Consider the following 21857-nt stretch of genomic DNA (forward strand, 5'->3'; position numbering starts at 1 on the left):
TCTCTGAAAGGCCATGATCTCTGGCTCCCCTGTCTCTCCCAAGCTCAGCAGTAACTCAGCTTCTGCTGTGGAAGTGTTTACTCCTGTTTGAACACTGCTGATATCAAGTCAATAAGAGCAAATACTTGGGTAGCTACCACATGGTGACTGCACTGCTAGGCAGTAGGTGAAGTAAAGCAGGTACCAGCAGATCCCAGTACTTCTTTAAAATAAAGTTCTGATTCTTTTGCAGTTCTGCTTTGCAAGGCAGTTGTATAAATTCCTGGTGCTTGGGTTTGCCTTTTATGTGCTGCTGGCATCCCAACTGTTGTTATGGATAGAAAAAAATCCTTTAACTTTCTAAACAACCCTGGCTACTGCTGCTGCTGCAGTGTGGGTATGAATATGATTCATGAAAGGGCTTAGCCTGGAGCTCATGGAAGAACAAGGCTTCTACCCTCCCAATCCTGTCCTTACCAAGCCTGATAAAAGAGACTTTACCTTGGAAAGAAATTTCTCTGCATGAGTTCTCTTACTTTCTAGCTAGTTCTTGACTATGTAACTGAGCTTGTAGAGTAGGCAGAGCTAAAAATAATTTTATTATTTGCAGATGAAGATGTTGATACATAAGGCATTAACTAGTTCTGCACCATCACTGTTCAGGCTAAAACTCTACTTCAAGACCTGCTGAGACATGGTTTATCACGTGTCCGTCTGACTGTTGTGTTCTGCAATTCTCCCTTTCTCTTCAGTCACAGGACTGAGGCTTCCACTCTCAAGCTTTGCAACTCATTGCATCTGCACTGTGTTCCATAATCAGCCTGACAGTGTTTATTTGGAAAATAATGCTCATTTTATGTCTTTTCCTGGCTCCACTAGCAGCTGGGGAAACTTATAGCACATTTCAGCATGCAGCCCTGAAAAAAATGAGCCTTGCTTTCCATGTTACCATTGGATAAGAGAGCTGGTGTTCAAGGAGCAGCTTTACAGTGGAAAGCAAGATCTCCTGTCAGTTCAGTAACTTGGATGTTTCAGAACAGCAATGACAAAGCTGTGCTGCCTCTAGTAAAGTGTCACAGAAATTCAAGAAGATAAGCACTAGAGAGGTGGTTTAGTTTGATTTTGTTCATGTTAAGGAGCAAACCTGGGTGGACTGCTGTGGCTTGGCTGTATCTGTGAGCTGGCCTGTGTCAGGTGTGATTCTTCAAGGGTCCAGAGCCTGAAGTGAGACATGGCTCAAAACAATTTGAGAGACTTGTTATATGCTGTATGAGCCAGCTGGCACCTTGATGTCTGTACATAACTTCAGAACTGGAAATAAGTGGGTGAAGAGATGCATTTGGAGAGCATTCTCTGTTTTCTTCTCAACTGTTTGGAATTTTTTTATATATTTGCTGTTGGGAATTTTGCTTGAATTCATGTGGACTTGTATTATAAGCATATGTCTTCTATAGATGCTAGATGTCTTCTGTATATGTCTTTACAGAAGCAGAATCAAGAGATTCTAAAGCATAGTAGTGAACAGCATGTCCCTATAGCTTTTGCTCCTTGTGAATGTTCTCTGAAACAGCAGGCTCTTGTTCCTGATGTTTTTAATGAGTTAGTAAATGCATTAGTTCTGTGGGTTACAAGAGCACTCTGCCATGGAATAAAATCATTTTAGTAGCTTCTCTTTAGAAAGCTAAAGAGGTATAGACAAAACTGAGATGACAGACATCAAATAACACTGGGATTTTTTTCTTGCATTTACTCTGTCCTTTTTTTCTTTTTCTTTCCTAAATTGTCTTGATTTTCATGCATAGCTGGTAGCCCTTTTGTTTTTCCTCAGAAATTTAATTAACTGGAGGTAAATTAGCAATTTGTTTTGATAAGTAATAAGTCAGTGGAAAAATTCTTCTCTCCTGATTTTGGGTATGATTTTATTGATAGACAACTTTCCCCATTGTGGTGTTGCCACAACAATGCTTGTTTGAGCTTGAACCAGACAATATGTGCTAGGAAGTTTCTGATGAAACTGCAGCATCATGACCTGCTGATCGAATTTGTACTGCTTTAATCTTTAGAAGGCTCAGAGAGCAGTCAGAGGTTGTGCTAAAATCAGCTTCTATATGGTCTGGGTTTAACAGTAAGGAGATGCTGGTCTCTCCAGTCTGAGGCACTGCTGTCCGTGCCGTGCCTAATGTACAAATAGTGACCAGCTGACTTCCCAAGACAGCAATCTGGCATCTTCTTATCAGCAAATGCATCACTTAGCAACTAAAATGAACTACTGGAAGACCTTACACGACATGACGTGAGCTCCTCTCTGAGTAGCATGTCTGGTTTTTTGGGGTTGCATGTTCGAGCTCACAGCTGTGAAAGGCTCTGCTTTCCTGTGATGGTTTAAGTGTTCTATTGACTGTTTCAGGGCCGAAATCTTGCAGATCTCAGAAGGAGTCAGCCTCGAGGGACTTTCACACTGAGCACGACGCTGCGATTGGGCAAACAGATTCTGGAATCAATAGAAGCCATTCACTCTGTGGGATTCCTTCATCGGGACATCAAGCCTGTATGTTGTTTTGGAATTTTTCCTTTTGGTTTTATGTCTGTCTGCTCTGCTTGAGTCAATAAAGACAGTCTGAGTATGGGCAGGTCTCAGCAGATACATTTAGGCTTCCCTGCACACTCCCACTGTCTGACATGTTTGGTATTTTCTATAGGTACAGAATAGTAATACTGTATTGTCCTTCCTTTAAGTGCATAAGAAACCAGCTTTTATTGGCAGAGGCTGCTCCGTGGTGGGTTGGTAGCTGTCAGTCATACTTGCACCAGTCAAGATCCCATGATGATGCAGTCTAGTTCTGAATGGTCCTGTCAGTCATACTTGGACCAGTCAAGATCCCATGATGATGCAGTCTAGTTCTGAATGGTCCTTTGGAGTCCAGCCAATTGTCACTGTAGAAGTTGTTCAGAAAGGAAGTCTTGTTCTGTGACACATCACTTAAATAAATGTTAATTCATGTATTTGACTTAGCTAAATCATGCTCTTAATCCTGTATGAGTGATTGCCAAAAGAATTGGAACACAGTTTCCAGTGTCAGGAACACAGTCACATTGTTGGTCATCTGCCTAGGCAAAGCACAGTAATTCCAAGTCTCAAGTTAGTGTAGAAGCCAGTCTTCTTCCTACAGCTCTTTACTACTTGACCTGAAGACTTGTTGCTGTGTCATACCTGTGACCAACTTCTTTCTAGCAAACTCATTTGCTCCTTTGAAAATCAGCTGCTTTTGGCTGACTGGATTCAGCTGAAGACCAGTCACTGATGTGATTGGCTACAAATCCTTTAGCAGCCACCCATTATGGTAAAGGATGGAACTTTAGGACTGAGGTTAAAAGAAAGAGTTGCTCCATTTGCTTGTTATTGGTTTATTTACTAAGAACCAAGCCTGGTGGTTTCTATATACCTCAATGTTCAGATAGATCTAGGCAATGCAATGCAGTAAATGGAGATCCTGGGAGTTAGGGTAGAATAATTCATGCTAGCTGCTGAACCATGAACAGAAGCATTTTTCTACAAGAACTCCAGCCTGTTATGCAAGTCCTGGAGTTCTCGCTGCAGAACTAGTGGTGTTAAATGTAGCTCTTTCTCAGAGCAGCAGAAATTTAGCTAAGCTAATGTGAATTTTAGCAATTTTGAGACTCCTTAGTCTCACATCTGCAAAGCAAACTTCTTATCAAGGGCAGTGATTCTCTAATCACGATGTTTAAGGTGCATCTTAAAATTAATCTCTTTGACTTGTTTCTACCAGAGGCATGCAGAGCTACATGATGAAATTTTGCTAACAAATGGCCACTCTTACCCAAGCTGCTGGAATCAATTTGACTTTTCTTTCCTTCTTTGTCCAGTCCAACTTTGCCATGGGCCGGTTACCTTCAACATACAGGAAGTGCTACATGTTAGACTTTGGTCTGGCCCGCCAGTACACCAACACTACTGGGGAAGTTCGACCAGTAAGTACATTTGAAGCAGTGTTTTTCCATTTCTGCAACTGATTAGGAATGGAAAGGTTTTGTGGTTCTGTTTGTTTTGTTGTTGTTGTGCTCGGTTGTTATATTGCACTGCATTTTCTGCAAGGTGAGAAGCACCAAGTGACTTCAGCTGAGTTGGGGAACCTAGGAAGGGATGATAGATCTTGTCTTAAAAGATGTATGTGGCTTTTTTTTTTTCCCTTTTATTTCCTTTAGGATAATCATGTTTTCCACAGGCTTGCAGTATTTACTGAGTACCATGTGGACTAACAAAGAGGGTGAGCCCAGTGCTGGCCATATAACTTCTGTAGCCCCAGGGGACTGGTCTAGTTCAGTTCTCTGTGGTCTGGGGAAACAGGTTGGTGTATTCTTAAAGCTTTTGATGGAAAAGTGTGGTAGAAGTTAGAGGCTGACCTGATATCTTGGGCTGAGCTTACTGTGAGCTGCAGCCTGTAAAGCTGTTCTCACCCTTCCTGGCTTTGGTTTTATGTCTACTGCCCATCTCCAGATTTCCTAGCAGGGATATTTCAGTGTGCCTGCTTGGAGGGGAGGTAAGGGCAGGGAGCATGACTTGTGCCATGTAATATGGGTTTTATCTTCAGTTCTTTTACCAGCATGGTGTTATCTGGGGTCACTCATAAGGATTTTTAAAGCTTCAGATATTCTAGTATCTGTCAGAGAATTCCTAGATTTATTTCAGAACACAGAGCAAGCACAGAGAGCTCATACAATATCTCTGTTTATCATCCTAGGCTTGCAGCTTCAGATCTGCACACTTTTTCCACCTGCAAGATAATTGTTGTTCTGGAAAGTGTTGATAATGTGCTAGCTAAATACAGAGACTCTGTAGTGCAGGGTATGGTTGGGGAGTGGGAAGAAAGCAAAGGCCAGTGAACAGATTTTGTGTCTTTAGCAGATGAATATAGCTGGGGAATTTTTTTTTCTTTCATAAGTCTTTTCAGTTTTCCTTTTTCCCTGTAGTTGGGAGCAGCTCCAAAGGTTGTGCCTGCCTCTTATTCTTAGAAGGACACACATTACATACTACTGGACTTGCTTGTCAATGCTTTTTAGTTTGGGGATAACCCTTCTCCATATTGCCCTTCACAAAATGTAGTCCCATTCCTTTCTTCTTTTTGCAGTCAGAATTCAAGTCCATTACAGCTTGAAGCTGGCATTTGATTTTCTGCAAAATTCCTTCATTTCTTAATGAAATAATTCTTTATGTCTGTATTTCAAGTCCCATTATTTGAACACTGTTCTTTCTTTACAATTAAAGAAATTAATTTTTCCAAATGTCTCTTCTTTTGAATCCTCTGTTGTGTTCCTTTCTCACCATAATTTAAAATTACTTCAATTTTAGTTTGCTCCTAGCTGTTTTTAGAAAAAGCTCTACATCCACCTTTTTCAGGGGAAAGATTCTTCAGCTGTGTCCTGCTTGTATTGGTGTGGGTGAGGGAGGCTTTGTCAGAGTGCAGGACTCCGAGAAGGTTTGTTTTCATTCTGCTCAATCTGGTGGTTCATTGCTTGCTTGCCACAGCTGGGTCTCATAGAAGGATGAATGGCATATGATCTGTTCCTGAAAAGATACATGCCATCCCCAGAGGGGTGGGAGTGTGCTTTCCTGAAAGTGGTGAAAAGTCTCCCTTCATTTGGGATATAGGGGGATCATACAGGGTGTAGTCTCATATACCTAATGTACCTATTCTCCCACACCACACTTCAGGGGGCCAGGCTTTTTGACAGAAATTATACAGCAAAAAAACACATAAATATTCACTTCAGTGCCTTTTAACATTCTGTAATAGTCACTGGTTTCTTTGATCCTTTTGTGTCCCTCTGAGTCCCACTCTGATACCACTCTTGAGTCCCACTTACCAGACCAAGGCATTTGTCTGGAGAAGCACAGAGTGATTGCTGCCCAAGTAATGCACTGAGGATTAGGAAGGAGATGGAGGTGAAGGGTGGTATGAAGGCAAGAGAAATGAGACATTTTGTGGTGGTTTTGCATTTTTTTTTAATAAGAACTTTATAACTTGTTTCACTGAAGAGATTATTTCAACCCAGTAAGGTAAATTCTTTTTTCTCCTTTCTCTTTCCATTCATTTATCCATGGAGAATACATTTTTCAGATTTATAACATAACCATCCTGAGCCTAGTATTTCTGTGGTTTGGTTCTGAGGTACAATACACAAGATAGGTGAGGGCGGGGGCTCACTCCCTTTTTTTGGAAGCATGTCTCCATTTTGCTTTCAGTCATATTCAATTTTTTAACAGAAGTTTTCTGCTCACGTAGGTTCTCTGCAGCTTCCTGCAGTTTCAGAAGCATTGTCATACTTTATGAATAATACCATAAAAGTATCAGCTGGTTTCATATCCTCTGAAATTCAGAGCCACAATCTTATTATCACCTTTTCAGAAAAACTCGGAATGACTTTCTAGTAATACAGATAATGAGCCAGGTCTTTAGGATGCTGTGGATTTGTTGGGTTTTGGGGTTTTTTTTAACTTACCTCTTGCCTCTTACTTTCTAGAGACTGATTAAAACTTTGAAGTGGGATCATTTCAAGGGCTGTCCTAGCAGCTTTTACGTAGGGAGCTGTTACTCTCCTGAGCCTTTGATGAGTGTTATGGATTTGATCTCTGTGTCTCTACAGAGGATGGCTACTTGACAGTTCAGCTTGATAGATCAGCATTTGTGAAGTTATGACCCACTTGACGTAACTAAATCCAGATTTATTCTGAATCTGAATTTATCCTGTGCTTCTAGGAAAACAAAACTGATCTCCCTTGTGTAGGATGCTAATATTAGCACAAATGCTAGTCCTTGGAGAAGAGCTGTTGTGGCACAGATTTGCTTTCATAGGAATGGTCTCACCCCTCTACTGCTTGCCCATTGCCACATGTTACAAAGTCTGCTGGGCAACAGCCTGCAGGAACTCACATTGCTCTATAAAACAGAAGATGGTTGGGACCAGAAGGTGTGCAAGGAAGCATCAGCAACCTTTCTTCCCTCTGCTGACAATCAGGGAAGCTCAGCTGTTCTGAACAGTCTCATTATTTGATATTTCTTCGTGGGCTGTAGAAGTCAGGCTTTGATAGTTACTCCTTTGGAAGGCAGAGCAGAAGTGCATTGGTCACGTAGCCACGTGGTGTCCGTGGTGTGCTGGGAGCTGCTCAGGGCCTGGCTGAAGGCTCTTCTTTGGCTACCAGCAGCATTTCTGGCATTTGCATCACAGCCAACATCCTGGCTAGCAAGGGGACTCTGGCTACTATGAAAAACAGGATAGACTGCTAGTGGACAAAAAAAAATTTAAAAAATTAGTATTTTCAATGTATTTTGTTTTCAAACACTTGCAAGGACAAGTTTCTGAACAAGGAACAGCCAGGCAGCTTGCCAGGACTGCTAAAGGAATTGCTGATTTCTTACTGCTCTCCCTGCCTCTCTAAGCCATATTCTCTCCTGTTTAAAAGGTGACAAATTCTGGTTAGGATCTGTCATCTGTATTCAGCAAGGTATGTTTGACCTGAAATTTTTAATGTTTCAAGCATGTACTGTCAGTGATAAATTCACAAAGTATTCCTGGTTCATTAGGCTTAGTAACATCTTTTGGTGCTCAAGACTTATGCTTTCTGACAAAAGACAGAGAAAAAATTACTTAGTCACAGTAAACAGGGCCTTCTGCAGGGCTCTGAGTCTCCCAACACCACTTTTCTAGGGAATATATCTTAACTTTGTGCACAGCTATAAAGCTTAAATGAGAGACATTTTAATGCCTGTTGCCATTCTGCCTGTGGATTAAATACATGGTGTTTGTGGTATTGCTGTCAAGTGAGGAACTCCTGTAGGAGAGGAAGCTTTTGAACCTGAGACTTCCAAACTCTGGGTGAGTGATCTCATGCTGGAGAGAAGAATCACACACAGATTCACAGAATGGGTGAAGTTGGAAGGGACCACAGTGGGGCATCTGATCCAGCCTTCCTGCTCAAACAAGGTCATCCCAGAGCACATGACACAGGATTGCATCCAGATGGTTTGACTGTCCCCAGTGAGGGAGACTGCACAACCTCTCTGAGCAATCTGTCCCAGTGCTTGGGCACTGCACAGGGAAGTTCTTCCTCATGTTCAGGTGGAACTTCCTGAGCCTCAGCTCCTGCCCGTTGCCTCTTGTCCCATTCCCGGCACCCCGAGCAGAGTCTGGTCCATGCTCTGGCCCCTCCCTGCAGGCACTGGCAGACATTGATGAGGTTCCTCTCAGTGTCTCTGAGCAGGCCCAGCTCCCCCAGCCTCTCCTCAGGACTGAGGGGCTCCAGTCCCTTCATCATCCTTGTCACCCTCTGCTGGACCCTCTCCAGGAGCTCCACGTCTCTCTTGTCCTGAGTCCCAGAACTGGACACGGCACTCCAGACTGGCCTCACCAGGGCTGAGCAGAGGGGCAGGATCACCTCCCTGGACCTGCTGGAAGTACTCTTCTTAATGCATCCCAGGATACCATAGGCCTTCTTGGCTACAAGGGCACTGCTGGTTCATGGAAAGCTTGTTGTCCACTGAGTTCCCCAGGAAACTGTTTCTCCTCAGTGTTGTTCTTCCCTTATAACTACAAACCTCCGTTTTTTGTTTTTCTGGTTCTGCTCAGTGCTCACAAGAAAACTCCTGGATTGCTTCACCATGCCATGTTGTCTCTGCAATATGTAGATGCAGAAGCAGTAGATGTAGGAGTAATCCAAGCCCCATGTGAGTACCATGGTTTGAAATTGCAAGGCTTTCCTCAGTTTTCTCAAGAAGGTTTCATTTGTTTTTAAGTCAGTAGCAGGTGGTTACAACTAATTGTGCTACCTGTACTGATCATTTACCCATCAATACTGACTGTCCCATCCCCTGCTCCAAGGAAAGCTTCATTCAAGCCGTTTCTGTGAAAATGCACCTCCTTACCTTCCCAGTCCTTTTTTCCATTCATTGCAGCACTCAAGCCATGCAAACAGTGCCACCAAGTCTCTATAATCCCAGTGAGATCATAGATTTGCAATGGCACACAGAGCACTATCTGCTCCTGTTTGTTACACACGTAGGAGGTTTTGGACAGGCACTCGAGGTGGACCCTCTGTTGTGCTGCTTCCCCAAGAGAGATGTGGAAGCTTCTGTCATCCTCTCCTGGGGCACCTCCTCACAGTCTCTGTTCTTCTATTTCTCTTCAGGTTACAGTAATCCTGTCCTGCTGTACCTGCTTTAAGTCCTCCTCACTGATTAGCAAGATGAGATGCCAAGTCTTTGCAAAGATGCTCTTGCCACTGTGTCAAACGAGTCTCTTCTTCCACCAACAGTTCTTTTTCCCCAAAGAGGGAAAAAATTACCTTTGGTCATAGAAGCCAAAGCCACATCTTTGACAGCTTGGTGTTGACTTGCACAATACAGCTGCTGCTGCCTAAGCTTCTCCCTGGCAGGATTTAGGAGAGCACCTAGACCCTCACGCCTCAAGGTCTGTAGTCACTCTTAGAATATTCAAGGTCATTGCTTGAAAACCAGGCACTTTTGGTGTTCCCATGAATGAGCTGCAAGTGTTAATAGTCAGATGGCCACACAAATGTGGCAGTCTGTCCTTATTATCCCATATCCAGGTTCCCAACAAGCCACAAAGCTCTTGAGACATCAAGTTAGGTCAGTAGAGGGGGACTTCTTTTTCCTGCAGGAAGGAATCTTCAATGACCATCGCTCACCTTTGCTTCCCTGTACAGACATTTGATTGAGGCTCAGGTAGCTCTCTGGCAAGGTTTTGTTCCTCCTTGCCAGTTCCCAGGGTACTTAATCTATTCTGCACCTGCAGATCTGCATGTGGGGCAGCAGCCTCCCTTCTGCTGCCAGCTTTCCCTTCTCGTGGGAATATCCGTTATTCCTTTGAGCATTACTGCTAGCTGCCCTTTTTTCCTTGCATTGCTGGGTTCTTGATTTTCCCTTCCAGAGGCTCTGTGAAGATTCTGTTGATCTTGTTCATGTGGGGAACCAGGCCCTGTGGCCCATCACCACCATGACTGCAGGCCCAGTGAGGCCCACAGTGTCTTGAGCAAAGTTCCTGGGCTCTGTCACATCCTTGCTTTAAGTGGTGTCACAGCTGCTGCAGCTCTGTTAGTTATCAGTTTACTGTGCTGCTTATAAATGCCATAAAGAGAGGGGGAAAATGAAATCAAAATTTTCATGCCTTTCATGCCAAAGTTTTTGTTAAACATTAAGAACCGGCCTCACAGTTAAACTTTGATATAAAGGAAATAATGTTCTGAATTTGGCTGATTTCAAAACTCCTTGTTTATTGCCTCTTTAGAGGACAGCTATAGTTGACCCCAGTCAAATGAGAGTGTTTTGCAGTGCAGTTTCTTGTAGGGTGGACCTTTTGAGAGGCTGATGTTTTTGAAAACTCAGCTGTACTGTATGGACTAGCTTGCCCTTGCCTATATGCACAAATACTGCAGAGAAAACTGTTGGTGATGTGCTGCTTTCCCTTAGAAAAGCTTTGTAGACTTTTCCTAATTAGAAAGGTAGCTATCCCAACTAGTTACATTTCTGCTGATTTTGTTCTTTAGAAGAGTGTCAAATTTTCATTCTAGCATGTGGGGCCTGAACCATCATTATGCCTTTTAAAATTAGTATTGCACATGCCAGATGGAACAGAATGCATCTGCCCAGCTCCCTGTGACCTTACCTGTAGCATATCCAGAAGCATCTCCTTTAGAACTGGAGGTGGGTTTCCTGAAATGAATAGAGCCAGTGATGCAATTGTTATGGTCCATATGGAATAGACCGATGAAAACTACACCACATTTTTAGTGCCTTTGTACAAATCTAGATGAGATAACAGTTGCTGATGCACAGGATGCCACCTGTCCAGTTTCAAAGCAGGTGTTGCAGATCTAAGGTGTGTGCAGAAGACAGTGATGACAAACTTGTGTGAAGTGGGATTGAAAAGATTGTGATTGTAACATGCGCAAGAAGATGAATGAAAGGAATTTTATTAAAGTCTGTAAAATACTAGTCAGTAAGTGCTTGCAGTTGCTGAGGATGCTCCTCTAAGAAACGAGTCCAGTTTTTTCTTCCTGATTTTCTCCTCTTCCCTTATTCCCTCCCACCGAAAAAGTCTATTTTGTGGAGAATCCCAAGACCTTTCATAACAAATTTGATATTACAGGATGTAGTGATCTATTTTAAGGATTTAACTGTTATTTCCCCTGGATGCAGCCTTATGCTGTGGTTCAGATAGAGACAGGAGCAGTTTTATTCACCCTAACATCCTGGTTGTACAACCCATCTTTGCCATGCAGCAGTATCAGTAGTCAGTGGTAAGATAACAGAACTAAGCAACTGGGGAATGAACTGAAAAAAATTTGGCTTCTTTAAATATATAGAATTCTCTTCTTTAGAATGTGCACAAGTCAAATTTTTCATCTTGCATTAATTTTTATAGCAGAGAGCTGGACTAGCCGAATCTGTTTGATATGGAGAGCTAAGGCTGAAAAAAAGATGAACATAAACATTGTTATGCAGATGATGAACAACATATGCTTATGTAATGGAGGTGTTCTGAGTCATGAAGGTCTTCTGTGCTAATGTAGGTCAGGTTTTGGACAAGAACTCCTTGATCCTTGCTTGGCTCTGCCTGTTTTGTCACGTGCAGTACAGAAAGCATTGTGCCTTTGCTCTGTCTGTGGTACCCTGACTTCAGAAACACGTTCCCTGTGGCTCCACTAATATTAATTGGAAGCATTCAAGGGTTTAGCAGCTTGATCTTAATTATTTATTTGAAAATAAAGGCTATGTTTTTCCTGAAGCCCCTCTCCCGTTGCAGGATATGACAGAGGACTGTTCTGCTCAGCAAGCATTTTATTTTAGCTTAGTCAGCTGCAGCCCATTGATTAGATCTCGATCTCCTTGTGGCTCAGACTGCACTGCAGTAGTTTGCAGTGCATTGCTGGAGAGACTGCACATGCACGAGGGCGGCTCTGGGAGTCAGTGGGCACAGGGATGATGGTGTAGGCAGGACAGTGCACAGCCTGTGCAGAAGAACGTGAGGAAGGCTGAAGAAATGTGTCAGCTAATTGAGAAAAAGGTATTTATTTTCCAAATGTCTGTGCATAGTGTTAAAAATAAACTTTGCTGCAGTGAGCAAGGTCTTAGAAGAGGAGATGGTGGCATGTTTTTCTACTAAGTAGTTTTCCCCCCACTGGAAAATGAGTTGTAAAAAACCACAGAGGACAGGAACTTCTACATCCTAATACCCCAGTATATGCTTTGTACTTGAAATACATGGAAATCTGTAGTATTACGTAAGAAATGAACATTTTGGAGTAGAATAACAGATTTGTGGAGCTGTAATACTATATTAGCCTGGGTGGGAACATAATTTTTGTCTCAAACTTTGCATTGTAAAAAGGCAGTCACAGGAAAGGCTGAAAACACAGCACAGTCACATTTGTTCAGAGATGAGGGAAAGGAAAAAGAGTGGACCTAGGTCTTAAAAACACTGTACATTTAATATATAATAGAAATGCAATTTCACTGGGAACGGGTTAGTTATAAAACAAATTTTCACAAAAGTTATGCTATTGTTCTCATTGTTACTTTAACTGCTGGAGTAGCAAATTTGGACTTGAGAAGTGAGATTATGTTCTGATTTAAAGTGCCACTGTTAGAGAAATCCAATGCTGTTGAAATTACATGTATGGAAAGCAGACTAGGTGATGGATTTGAAACTCTCTTAGCAAGCAGGGAATCTGGTATCTTGCTACATGTGGCTGTTTCTCTGCTTTCCTCACTGTAAAGCCCAGGGTCAACCAGGGTGACCTCAGATCATCTACATCAGGTTGTTATTGGTTTTATTTTACACAGCAGCTGCTAAAGGGGTGAGGGAAAAGGAAGGACAATTCAGGCTCAAATTTTATCTATACCTGCAGGGGACTGAGATCCCATTTTCTATCTCTGAGTGCTTTTACTACCAAGCTGCAGGGGGGATATACATTACATCTGAATGTGTCATTTCCTTCTGGTTGATGCTATTCCACTTGAAGCTCTGATTATTCTTCTCACTGGAAAATGGAGGGAGGAATAGAAAATTCTTACTGTGGCCAGTGATGAGGGAGCAGAGGCTTTGCTCCCTAGGTGAGTGAATGTTGGATTTGAGTTAGATTACAGTTTAGATCTCCCTTCAGTCAGGTAAGTGCATTTGCTGCCAGGTCATACACTTCCTCCCTCTTGGTACTAATTATTCATGTATTCCTTGCAAAAGGTATCATTTCCAACCTGTGTGTTCTTAAACTTGCATTTCAAAGCACCCTGTGGCTTAGGGATGCGAGTGTACTCTGGAAGGAGGGAGATGGGGTTTACATGTGGGGAGGTTTGAACTTCAATGTGCTGAACTCGGTGATTGCCACAGCTGCCTTTTGTCATCTTCCTTTTCATAGAAAAGAGTCATCATCTCCATCTGGTTCCAGGAAAGTGTTTTGAGCTCTAAATCCCAAAGGAGATGTGACTCCAAAACATTTCCATTTCAGTAGTTCCCTTGGTCTGTTTCAGTACATGAAAAACTTATCTTTCTTACTTAGCACTCTTTTGTTTCTGGGGGGATATGCTGTGCTGCTTTTTGCCTTATGGGACCTTGCATGTAAGAAACAAGTGCAGCTCTGAGGCCAAAGCTCTCTTGTTAAAAATCATGATAACTGAATAATAGGATTAGAACTGAAATAAGCTTTTGACTAAAAAAAATACTTGTTCTTTGTTTCTACTGTGAGAAAGACATTCTCATCTTCAGCACAAGTTCAAGTGCTGTAATCATGTGATGCATGGTATTTAAAAAGAAAATACCTTGGTCTTTAATGATGTTAAATTCATTGAAAATTTTGAACTTTCCCAAAGTAAAGTAGCAATGATGGCATTTTAACTCAACTGATTTGTGTGTTTTGATTTGGAAAGAATAGCAGGAGACTTAAATAGCTTTCTTAAAACTAAATTTCATGCAAAATTTATGGAATTCTTAGGATTTGCATGTTTTTAGGAAAGGGGAATAGTGAGACTCAAATAAGAAACTCCATTGTGTAGATTGCTTTTGATTACTTGGTTTCTATTGGAATAAGTATCTCTCAGTCAAGGTCTTTCCTGAGGTCACTGAATTGAGTTTTAAGGTTATATAATATATTATAATATTAATTTTTGCCTCCGGTGAGGATGTCCCTCAGATTTCTCTACTGTGCCATTCACAGATACTATGACTGCTCATGTGACCTAAAAGCAGCACTGAGTTTCCTCCTGCTCTCTCCCAAACCACCATTCTGCATCCCCCCATGGACAGTGGAGCACGGCAGCAGTCACCAGGGAAAGGGAACATGCCTGAAGTTGGCAGCTGTGAAACCTCTAAAGTTGGCAAGCCACTGTTTGTATGGAGATTGATTGTGAGAAAGCAAGGTAGTGGTTGCAGAAAAAAACCCAAATATCTTGGATGAGGACCCATAACAATTCAAATAAGAAAGGGGACATTGCTGTTGATTTTTAGAAACTTAGTGCTAATGTTAGAACTTGCTCTGGATGAAAAGGGCAAGAAATGAGGGAGCAAATCCCCTTGTGGGCTATTTGATCAGTTTGGTTAGGGGAGGAAAGGAGGAGCACACATCCGATAATTGTAAGAAGGAAAAGCACAGTAGAAGCCTACAAGTGACCTGTGGTAAGGGTGTCTGCATGGCTGCTCTCAGCTTTGCTTTTCCAGTTACTAGGTGTGATATGCAGGCAGGGGAAGGTTTTCCCTAGAGGGCCCCCTCTCACCACTTACAGAGCACTCACAAATCACACAGGGTCACAAAAGGCTTGGTGTCTTTCGTGTCTAAATGAAACTCAGCAGAGGATGGGCCAACAGCCCTGGGAAGGGTGATGGGAGATGGCAACAGCTGAACAAGACACAGGTTTCTGTTGGGATACAATATTGAATGTTTTTTAATTCATTTCTGTTTAATTTTTTTCTCATTTTGTTGGTTTTTTTTATCATGTTTTTCTTTGGGTTTCTCTCTGTTTTACAGTTCTTTTGGGCTCTTCTTTTGAGGCTGTGTTTGATGCGTTGGCTTCCCATCCGCTGCTCGTAACCATCTCTGCTATGAGTTGTGAGTGAGCCATCACCATGCTTCTGGGTTTTCATTTTGGTTTGTGCTTTTGTTATATATGGAAGTCCAAATTACACCTGGTTTTCTTTTTTCCTTCATGATCTGTTTGTTTTTCAGCAGGATTGTGACAGCCACCTAAATGTGATGCAAAGGCCTAGAACACTTGGGATTCTCTCTAAGGGGCTGGCAGATATTTGGGTGGTGCCAGACTGATTTTGTCAATTCTGTGGTTTCAGAGACAAGGGGAGGGGAGTTTTCTCATCTCACTTTTCTGTCTCCAGCTTCCTCTAGTCATTTCTGACTCCCTGTGGACATAAAATATAATGCAGTCATTAATGATTCTACAAAATGCTGCTGTTTAAATTAAAAAGTCAAAATGCATATAAGAAGTGTGGATTTTGTCCCCACCAGAAGAGGTGGAGAGGCATCTCCTTCATGAACCTGTCTGAAGAAGCAGAAGGTTCCTAGAGGTCACAGGGATACTTCCTTTTAGTTCAGTTAAAGCTTTCTTTCACTTTTCCTTCTTACCACAACCTTTCAACACAAGTCATTTCTATCCAAGATATATGTCCAAATGCTTTCCATGATCTGTGGCATCTCCTCTCTCACTACCACCTTCTCTTCAAACTGTGCTAACTTTTTTTCCCACGTTCTTACTGCTGAAAGTCCTTTTCCTGATTCCAGGAGAAATATCCTAAGTGACAGCAGGCCTGCCAGGGGCAAAGGTTGTGCATCTCATGTGGTGTCTGCACAGGCTTCCAAAAAGCTGGAGAGGAACCAATGGTCGTGGTCATGAGAGCACGACAGTCACAAGAAACAGCAGGAGGAAAGTACTGGCATCCAAATACAAGTTTTTAGGAAGGCACATTCAAAACATCCAGTTTCCTTTTGCTGGTGAGGCAAAAGGAATAATTTTAATCTCTATGAATGAACATGGTGTGAGGAGCAGGGATTCACATTAATGAGAAAATATGAGCACTCCTCAAATAAAAGGGGAGTGAGCAGGAAGGACAGACTTCATGTGAATCATGAGGGGGACACTGTTGGCACTTGAAATACAAATGATCCTGAGTGTTTAACCTGGAGAATGATGAGTGTATAAGAGCACAGTTTGGAAAACGCATCTGCTTCATACAGGATTTTGTTACTTAGTTCTCTCTCTGCTCATGAGGTGGTCTGCATTGCTAATGCAGTGAAAGGAACACAGAGTATAGGTTTTGCTCTGTGGTGGTGATATAACACATTGTCCCAAGCTGAAACTCATTTTTAACCAAGTTTCTAACACAATGCAGCACTGTGTAGTAAAGTGCTTTAGCTTTGTGGCACACACAATCTCAGTGAAAGAAGAGATAATGCTTTGTAACATTTTTTATAGTAACACTGATGTGTAAAAAAAGAATCACCTATGGTTTAAATTTATTTCAACTTTCTAGCTTATTATATATTCATAATTTTGGGGATTCAAATAACTTGGATTATGTATTACTCCATTGTCTGAAGCTCCTAAGTGTTGCAATCTCAATTCTGTCTCAACTGTGGGCTGGTCTGGACAAAAAGGATGCTTTATCTGGGTTCTTTTCCATTGCTGACCGGTGCAGTGGTGGGATGAAGTTTATTAACTGGAAGAAATGAAGTCTGTAAAGGAATCATCTGGAAGTTTAATGTTTATGAATTCAGAAGAAAAGTCAATAATAGTTGGGTCTGCAGCATGTGCTACAACAAATGCTCAGGGAAGAGTTGTTTGTTTGAATGGAAAACAAGATATCTCTACAGCCTGGGAAATACTTGATTGCAGTGACGATTCCTTGTGACTGGCAGGACAGGCAGATATGGTTAAAAGAGGTGCAACCTTTATGAGCAAAAGACACCATTACACAGTTAGCATCTGCCTGTTTTATTCAAAGGACTACAAAGGTCCTGTCAAAACAACTGCAAAGTTTTACTCAGTTGCAGTACTCTCCCTTCCCTGAGGTCCCACGTGAGAGAGGAGTGGAGGAAAAACCCTCTGGGTTCAGCAGGGCCTCCCTGCTGGGAGCAGCAGGTCATGTTGGCTGTGGGACAGGTGCAAGGTTAAAAGCCTGCACCAAAAGCTGGGCTTTGCTTTGCTTCTGAGAGAGGAGAGGTTTGCTACCAATGCTTGCAAACTGCCTGGCATTGGTTTCAGAACCGAGCTAAATAAAGACTGCACAGATAGCCTGTCTGCCAGAAATAGTAAGTATTGATCTAAAACAATTTTTAGAGGCATTGCTGACATACTGAAGCCAGCACACGTGGTACTTGGTTCAGTACTTGCATGGACTGCAAAAATTGAATAATTTTTGTTCCGAAAACATTACAGGTTACATGTTAGAATTGTTCACAATTCTAAGAGCCTTATGGCTCATGAAAAGTATCCAAACACATGATCTTCTATTCATAATGGAAAAGAGGAATATCTTCTTTCTTAATGTGTAGAACAAATTTATGGTGATGGCTATATTCCAGTGGCCAGTATTCTGCTTTTCAGGAACTCACATCAGTGAATTCTGTGGAATTCTGAAAAATATTTTGCAGTCGTTTGTCAGTGGGAATCCTGAATTGCACAGTTCTGAGAGCAATGAGGTACATGATCACAAATATAATATCTCTGCTATTACCTGCTGCTAAATAAGTATCTTGTAGCTCAAGCTGGTGTAGTGCAAGATAAAATGCTGGATTAAGTGCATGGGATATGCATATGGGTTCTCTTTGGGGAGTATTTGATTGGCATAAAAGAGCTGTAAGATAGACTTGCAGCTTTTTTTTTCTTTTTTGCTTAGAGTCATTATAATTTAAGAGCTGCACTGTACACCATACAGGTGTGGGTATGTTACATGGTGCTGGTGAACTTGTTAAAAAATATTTGAAATTTTATTCTTTCTGAGAATTTCAAAATTCAGGGCAACTTCCCTGTACCCCAAAGGAAGCAATTGAATTGTACATATTTGAAGTGACAGAAGGGTGCCCTAGAATAAAAGTACAGAGTTTTAGGCCTAGTTCTGGAAGTACAGGCACAGCTGAAAGAACAAACCTGAATCCACTGACCTCTGTGGGATAAGTTACTCAATTAACTTGTTATTAATATGCTCAATTTGGAGTAGGAACTTCATTTTGAATATGTTTAGTTCTTTGCCCAAGCTTAGCCTTATGATGGAAGAAGTCTGAACCTGGTTTACTACAAGAATTTTGAAAGCACTGCTGTTAAGTCTCGTTAACTCTGGTGCTTCTAGTTCAACTAAGAGAATGTGGTGGATGTCATTATTTAAACGCAAGTGTTTTCAGAATGACATCTGCATTAAGTGAACTCACATGGTCTAATGTTCTTGTGGAGGCAGCAGTAGAAAGAGTTGGAACAGTTGCTCAGCCCCCAAAGCAGAGAAAGCCTCCAGATGGGACAAATAAGTCACAGGAGGACTGCCTTTCCACACCCACTGTATCAAGCCTTTAATTCCCAAGAACATGAAAAAGAGAATCAGGGACGGAGAAAATAAAGATAGGATTATACTGGGAAGAATCTGGAAAAACAGGAACTCTGAAAGTCAGAGGTTCGTGATTTGTTGAAGTCTTACAGAAGATGCTTACAGCAGTGTCAGCAAACATTTATGGTCATCTGTCAGAGTAGGTGATCCCCATTTCCATCCCGACCAGGCCATCTTCAGGCTCTGCTTAGCTCATGTTACTCATGACTCAGTTTTGCACTTCTTTACTAGCTTTTCCCTTGACCTGGAGTTTAAAAAGGAGAATCTGATCCTGGTTAATGTTCTTCTCTCTCTGCCTGGACTGTTACTGTTCTAACATAGCACTGTAACCGCCTTGCCTTCTCTGTAGAGTGAGCTTTCCTAGAGATGCAGAATCGGAGAACGCTCTCTGGGTAGCTGCTAGAGCACAAGAAGGCGTTAAGAGCCTGCTGTTCCTTGGGTGCATACAAAATAGCAATTTAGACCAGAAGCTCTCAGGAGATGGCTTCACAGGGGATTCAGTCATCCACTCTGTTTCTGAGATATTTCTCTTGCCTCCCTCCAGCCTCGCAACGTTGCTGGGTTCCGAGGAACCGTCCGCTATGCCTCCGTGAATGCACACAAAAACAGGGTGAGTATTTTGGAGTTATAAGGAGTTACCAGTAAGACAATTTCCCCCCAGAAACCTGTTTTCAGGAGTAAAGGAGCAAGAGGTGAGAGTTCTGGTTTGTTATCTGTGGAAGTTAGTATGTCAGGAGATTTCCATTAGGGAGTTAAGGCTGTTGACTTCAAAATTATGCTTCACTGATTGGGTCCTCTATAGTTGCCAGACTTTAAAATTGCAATTATTGCATCTCTAGACACTTTTTGTGGGCAAAAGTAAGCCACACCAGAGGAGAAATCTGTTGAAGCTCCAGGCTGCTTGCTGCTAGTTTGTAGCAGAACTTGGCCAGGAATTGCCAAGTGCCAGGTCTCCAAATCCATTCTTGATCTGTAATTTTTAATATTAACATCATACTATCAGGAGAAGAGCCATCTGGTGAAAGCTAGGGGTTTTTTTTCCTGAAAATAATAATTGTTTAGATAGTGTCTGGCCTGTTTCATTATAAATGCTTCTAGAAGCATTTATACATTCTAGAAGCATCTAACATTCTTCTCAAAACACTCCTCTCCCCTATTTCAGTAGTGTTCCTTTGCAGACAATAAACAGTAAGTTTGGACAACACTCTCAGGCACAGGGTGTGATTCTTGGGGTGTCCTGCACAGAAGTTGGACTGGATGGTCCTGATGGGTCACTTCCAACTCAGCATCTTCTGTGGTTCTAAGTTCTGCATTTCTGCTGCTAAGTGCCTGCCAGATGGTAACTGTCAGCCCTCCTGCATTACCTCCAAGTTTCTGGCATTGCTTGGAATGAGACTGTAGAATTGTTTGTGACATACAAAGAAATGTCAGGGTTTTTTTAGGGAAGGAGCAAGTTATTGTCTACAAAAGATGGAAAGTGTGATGTGGGGAGGGCAGCTGAATGCCATCATGAATTCTTTCTCTTTCTTGAGAGACCCAGAGAAACCTGAGGTATAATTTTTGCAAGAGCTGAGTAGGCCCAGCTGTAGCTGGCATCAGCTGAATGTATATTTAGACACAAAAATTGCTGTATAATGCAGGCTATTTTGAGAAATCATATCCTAGACATTGGAAGTTGAGCACCAAAAATGAGTCCATGTGCTTTGACAATTTCAGCCTTTATCCCCATGTTTCCATTTCCCATTCACTAACCCAGGAGGAGAGTTGTATGTAGAAATGTTATAAATTTGTAAATTGTTGTGGTGCGTGATGGTGAGTCTTCTGCAAAAACTCTTGAGCAGATTTTAATTACATTTAGGCTTAAAAATAAAAATAAAAAGTGTGTTGTATATACAGTTTGGGATTTTTCTTAATCTAAATTATTCTGTGTCCCATTAGTAAATATGTATCATTAGCCTTTAATTTGGCTTTGTTAATCATTGACTAGGAAGCATGACTTCTCTTCCTGCCCTTTAAAATGAGGTAGCTCATCTGGAGAGTACACCTGGACCCTTTGGGGAACTTGGCTCCTCAGTCTTGGTCTCTCTTTTATCCAGGAGATGGGCAGACACGATGACCTGTGGTCCCTCTTTTACATGTTGGTGGAGTTTGCTGTTGGTCAGCTTCCGTGGAGAAAGATCAAAGATAAGGTAGGAAAGCTGGTGTCTGTGCTTAAGACAGGGTGCTACATTTTAATTATTATGACTTTTTATTATTCCTCCTGCAGCTCAGTGCAGCTTTTTTTCTGGAGTCAAGCCAGAATCTCCTTTTCATCAGGTCTTGCTGCAAGATGCTAACCTGCTTTAGTGTGGTCTGATACACAGGGTGGGCTTCTCTTATTTTGAGTAATCAGACATTTTTTAATGCATATTGTTAATCATATTTGATCACGTGGTTTTTACTTTTTTCTTGCAAAGTAAACAATACAAGTGCAAAGACTGAGCTGTCCTTTTGACAAATAAAATGAGCCTTTAGAAAGACAGGAGGGTAACGCCTTTGCTGTGCCAAACAAGCCAAATGGAATTTGAAATTAGAAAGCTAAACAGAATAAAGCTAAGTATTCATGTTGTCTTGGAAATACTTGGTGCTAAAGAATAAAATCCCTGGAAAGAAGTAGGTCACCTGTGCAGCAAGCTTCTGACTCAAGATTCCCCTTTGACCTCTGCCTGCAGTGCTCAACCTCCTTGTGCCTTGAACAGCAAACAGGAGTAGTGTGTAGACCCTGTGCTGGGTCTAGGAAGAGTCTGTGTTCCAGGAATGATAAGTCTTTATAAATGTGAAGCAATGGAAGAGATTCTTGGCCCTGAATTTTTTGGTTTTTGTTTTTGTTTTTTTGGTTTGTTTTTTTTTGTTTGTTTTGTTTTGTTTTGTTTTGTTTGTATTGTTTTTTTTCCAGGAGCAGGTTGGCATGATAAAAGAAAAGTATGAACACCGAATGCTGCTAAAACACATGCCTTCAGAGTTCCACCTTTTCCTGGATCACATTGCAAGCCTAGACTACTTCACCAAGCCAGACTATCAGGTGGGAGCCTGTCTTTGTTACCCAGTGGGATGAATGGCACTCTACATTGGCATTTAGATTTATTAACATTTCCATGAATGTGTTTATAGCTGTCTGAGTATTGGTGAGGGAGAGAGATGGGGAAGACTGACTGGTGGTGATCAGAATCCAAATTTACTGTGGACTACATATGCTTATATACTATTCT

The 21857-nt window shown here is 41.8% G+C and overlaps 1 protein-coding gene across 6 annotated transcripts in view; it reads left to right on the forward strand.

The window, feature by feature from the left end:
• TTBK1 (tau tubulin kinase 1) overlaps positions 1-21857 on the forward strand; it is a 105687-nt gene that overhangs the window by 38858 nt on the left and 44972 nt on the right. For 4 of the 6 annotated variants that reach the window (XM_038131483.1, XM_038131484.1, XM_038131482.1 and 1 more), the window contains 5 exons: positions 2387-2527; positions 3865-3969; positions 19154-19219; positions 20706-20798; positions 21545-21670. In XM_038131483.1, the coding sequence (XP_037987411.1) occupies positions 2387-2527; positions 3865-3969; positions 19154-19219; positions 20706-20798; positions 21545-21670 (531 nt within the window). Of the gene's footprint in view, positions 1-2386; positions 2528-3864; positions 3970-8352; positions 14427-15031; positions 15113-15172; positions 17714-19153; positions 19220-20705; positions 20799-21544; positions 21671-21857 lie in introns of those variants that run through there. The other 2 variants (XM_038131486.1, XM_038131485.1) reach the window with 2 other exon arrangements.

This window comes from Motacilla alba, chromosome 3 (genome assembly GCF_015832195.1).
Source record: "Motacilla alba alba isolate MOTALB_02 chromosome 3, Motacilla_alba_V1.0_pri, whole genome shotgun sequence".
Lineage (NCBI taxonomy): Eukaryota > Metazoa > Chordata > Aves > Passeriformes > Motacillidae > Motacilla > Motacilla alba.